The sequence below is a fragment of the Equus przewalskii genome, chromosome 6, assembly GCF_037783145.1.
Source record: "Equus przewalskii isolate Varuska chromosome 6, EquPr2, whole genome shotgun sequence".
NCBI classification, from domain to species: domain Eukaryota; kingdom Metazoa; phylum Chordata; class Mammalia; order Perissodactyla; family Equidae; genus Equus; species Equus przewalskii.
The window spans coordinates 73,534,207-73,538,956 of NC_091836.1; the positions used below are offsets into that span (position 1 = coordinate 73,534,207).

Consider the following 4,750-nt stretch of genomic DNA (forward strand, 5'->3'; position numbering starts at 1 on the left):
GTTGATTCTCACAGTAATTGCATTTAACGTAAGTTAGATGCCTTGAGATTACCCTATCTTATTCCTACAAATTCACGAAGCCTGTAAATAAGTAATTATTACAAATAGATTTTTTTAAAAATCATGTGACATTTGTTTAACTGCCTGAAAATGTACAAACTAGTTAGGACATCACCTTTTTATTTTGGCTGTGATCAATCTTACACAAAAGAAGATGGAAGAAAGCTCTTTAGCTTTGGAATTTTCACTTTCTTATGAAATTTTATTCATTTGTATCATCAAGGAGTTTTCATTTCTGTGTGGTTTTGTTTTGGCTCATCAATATTTTTGCAGCCTGTTCTTGTCTTGACAAAATAAATGGTCTTTTTTTAAGCTACTATAGATAATATTTGAACTGTGCCAACCACTGATCTGTTCCATGTATGATCTCATTTAGCACTGAGGTAAGTGAGGTTATCATTCTTAATTTACAGATAAATAAACTGTGGGTAATGTGTAAGGTACTTTGGCAAGATTCCATAAAAGGTAAATGTTTGGGAGGGTCCAGGATTAGTAGCTAGGTCATCTCTCCGACTTTCTAGCCCTTGATTTTAACCACTTGCTGATTACTGGACAAATAATCTGATAAAGGCATTATCATCAAGTGGGTGGGCTTAAATATAATTTTTTTTGCCTTTACAATATCAGCCAATTATTGAATGATTATTCAGGAGATACTGATTTTTTTTTTTAATTTTGAGATTTCCTTCTCTATTAGTTTCTATCATTTCTGGAAACTCACTTTTATAACTATTAGCAACATCCTCCACATATTTCATCATTTCTCCCACCGCATACTTCCAAATATTACATGTAGACATCAAAGGAAATTATTTCTTGTAATAATTACTGCTTTAATCCATATTCATGACTATTCTGACTATAGTCCACTCATTAGTATTGTTGCTGGATCACAAGCAAAGAAATATCAGTGTCCCTCTCTCAATTTTTTCATTCGTATAAGTGTTATTGCACCAAAAGTTCCTTTCATACCTCTATATATGTGCTTCAAGTGACTATGAACAATTATTTATATGACTGTTTTCAAGAAATTGTCCCAAGATTGAAACAGAAGTAGACACTTCCACTGCTAGTCACAAAAGGATCCCTTTTCCAGGGTGTATGGATGTGACCAGATCAGAGGAAATCTCTTTGTGGGAATGCTTTTTTTTTTTTTTTTTTTTTTTAATTTTTTTCCTTTTTCTCCCCAAAGCCCCCCGGTACATAGTTGTATATTCTTCGCTGTGTGTCCATCTAGTTGTGGCATGTGGGACGCTGCCTCAGCGTGGTTTGATGAGCAGTGTCATGTCCGCGCCCAGGATTCGAACCAACGAAACACTGGGCCGCCTGCAGCGGAGCGCGCGAACTTAACCGCTCGGCCACGGGGCCAGCCCCATTTGTGGGAATGCTTTCAATCAGTGTTTAGTCAGTCAGATTGAAGTAAAATGTGAAATGGTCCAAATATTAGAGAATAATTAATGAAACAGATACTAATGGGATATAGAAATAAATTTCTTAAACTTGAAATGTGGATCCCACAAAAGAGAGCTCAGGTAATTTCTGGAAAGAGTGTAAAATTAGGAAGATATTAAAAGTTCGTCATTATATTCAGAAGTGTTTCAGGATTCAAACCACAACTAACTAATCATACTACAGTGTAGAGTATAGAGTCATGACGTGGAGTCACAGTATACTGTAAATTTATTTAAAACAAAGTAGAAACCCCACGGTGTAAAGTAGAAGGATATGCAACTTTAACAAGTGATCCACTGACCTGTAACATGTGGAGGGAAAATATTGTCATGCTCATCTAGCTATATGGCATCTCTAAACTGACTACTTTCTGCTTTTGATTACATTCTATCCTCTTTTTTCAGTTGTTACTCTTCTTGAAATGTTTCTCTGTAGTTTCCTTTTTTTTTTTCAAATTTCCTAAGCCCCTCTCTAAAAAGCATTACCTATAACTCTTTCTCTTCCACTGAACAAATCTGCTTTAAACATAAGTGAACCTTAATTCAGAGAACTAACTACCCCTGGCTGCCTTTCAAAACAGACCACTCTCTTCAAATCTCCTGTAACGGCCACATTTAGTTTCTTGGCAAACAGTGACTTGTTCAATATTTTTATGATGGACTGAGTGAATGTAAGACAGCTAAATGCTTTCCTATCAATCCTCATTTGACACCCAATGCCACAGACTCAGGGATAAAGTCCTGAGACCTGGGACCAGGAGCAGTGTTGGCTGAGGATGAAGGCTCTGAAAGGACTATGTGCTAATACACATCGGGCGACAGAAATTGAGTTGTTCTAGGTCTCCAAGATTCCAAGAAAGAATCTACATTTGCAGCAAAATTAGTCTGGCATCTAGAGGTAAGTAAAGAAAAAAAGCCTGCTGATGGTGTTTCAGACAGAGCAGCCTAGAGGTCATAGGAGATGTAAAAGATGAATGTTCTCAGAGTCGTGGTTTTCATTTCCACAAAGGGTAAGTCAGAAATCATGAAAATTTCCTCTGTTCATACGTAGCTCTACTAAAAGTTTTGTAGGGTTATTTACTACTACTATCTTGGCATATAGCATAGAACCTCTGGATAATCTGGCCAAACTGGCACCCAAAGCACTGAACTTATTTCTTCAATGAGCAATATGTCTGAATGATAGAGAAGTCTCTGTCCTTTTCACTTTCCATTCACATTGTCTTTCTGTTAGGTATGAGAATCAGTGTCGAAAAGAGAGATCACAAACTTCCATGGCATCCATTAACACATCATATCTGGATCCCACAACAGTGACGCTGATTGGCATCCCTGGACTGGAGCATGTGCAGTTTTGGATTGGGTTTTCCTTCCTTGTAGTATGCCTGGTGGCTCTTGTGGGAAATATCATCTTGCTGATCATCATCCCTTCAGAACGCAGCCTGCACCAGCCCATGTACATTTTCCTGGCAGTGCTGGCGGCCACTGATGTAGGGCTCTGTGTAGCCATTGCTCCCAAGATGTTGGCCATCTTCTGGTTTGGCTCTTGCTCCATGGCCTTTGATGCTTGCCTCACCCAGCTCTTCTTCATCCATACTTTGCAAGGTATGGAATCTGGCATCTTGTTGGCCATGGCCTTTGACCGCTATATTGCCATCTGTAACCCTTTGAGGCACACATCCATCCTCACACCTTTCGTTCTGGTTATTATGGTGCTGGTTGTGGCAATCCGGGCAACAGTGCTTGTTGGTGTTTTACCAGTTTTAATCAAAAGACTACACCTTTTCCATTCCATTGTAATTGCCCACTCTTATTGTGAGCACATGGCTGTGGTCAAGCTGGCTGCAGAAGACATCCAAGTCAATAAAACGTGTGGTCTCCTTGTGGGTTTTACAATTCTGGGATTTGACATGATTTTTATCCTTATTTCCTACATCCTTATTTTCCAGGCTGTTTTCCGTCTACATCAAAAGGAGGCACAGCTGAAAGCATTTAATACATGCACAGCTCACATTTTTGTTTTCCTCGAGTTTTACCTTCTTGCCTTCTTCTCTTTCTTCAGCCACCGTTTTGGACACGTTGCCCCCTCTACCCACATTCTTGTGTCTACCATCTACCTCCTTGTGCCACCAGCACTTAACCCTATTGTCTATGGTGTAAAAAATAAAGTAATTCGTAAGCGTGCAGCACAGATTTTTCTTCTGAATCATCGATCACTCCAGTGATCTACTAAATGTTTCTATTCATGAAGAGAATGCTTTTACTTCCTAGACATGGAGACAGGCTGAACTCTCTGTGTTTATGTTTGGGGCTTCACTTCAACATGCTCAAACTTAAAGGCATTTATTTCACAAACTACAGCTAGGATGACATAAAATCTATTCAGGTAAAGACTGGTATTAGCTCTATTCATTCATTTTTATCTTTATCACTTCCTTCCTTTTAATTAATTTGTGTTTAGCAATTCATTTACTTCTTGATAAGCAAGCATATTGATTTTCAAACTTTCATCTTTTGGAATGTTTGCATTTTAAGCTTTGGATTTCTCTTAAATCATTGCTTTTGTCACATCCCATAGTTTTTGACATTTTGTCTTAAGGCACAATTATAGTCCAGTAACAAAATAAACTGTCATCATATCTTCCTAGCTTTAACTTTAAAAACACCAAGTCAGAGCACCTCATTTTTGGGAGTTCTGTGAATCTGCATTCCCAATATATCTTACTAAATGATAGGAGAGAATATTCATTAGACTCTAGGATAGATATCCTGTTGTAACAGTCAAGGGTAAAGGAGCTTTTGTCCAGGTGCATAGCTGTTACCAAATAGAGTTTCTATTAGTGCCACTGACATCATCCTTTTTGACCCTAGAACAGCAGCCAGGTTAAACTGGCACCATCACTGTTGCATCTGGCCTTAAAGTCTAGCTGCTCGACAAAAACTCTAACCCTCAGGCAGGTACGCACCAGTTCCTAGGTTATTCTCCATGAGCTGGAACTCTAGCAGAGTGAGAGCCAACCCACAGCTCAACCTCTGAACTGTTTCCAAGACACTGTAGCACTGAGTACTCAGTTTCATTTCCTAAAGCTCTGGCTAACTCTGTGGTCTGACATTTGGCTTTATATCTAATTTATCTCTTCCTATGGAAGGGACTCTCAAGCACATCCCAATATTGATAGGAACCAAAGCCTTTTAGCCTTTTGGTATATGAGCTTGCAGGTACATTCTCCCAATGACAG

At 38.7% G+C, this 4,750-nt stretch overlaps 1 protein-coding gene across 1 annotated transcript; it reads left to right on the forward strand.

Moving 5' to 3' along the window:
• The first annotated feature begins 2,785 nt into the window (after positions 1–2,785).
• LOC139084320 (olfactory receptor 52A1-like) lies at positions 2,786–3,736 on the forward strand. Its single transcript, XM_070626705.1, has one exon. It carries the CDS (start codon positions 2,786–2,788, stop codon positions 3,734–3,736), a length of 951 nt encoding a protein of 316 aa, XP_070482806.1.
• Positions 3,737–4,750: the final 1,014 nt, after the last annotated feature.

Coding starts and splice junctions, on each gene's coding strand:
- LOC139084320 (XM_070626705.1), top strand. CDS start 2,786: ATGGCATCCATTAACACATCATATCTGGATCCCACAACAGTGACGCTG.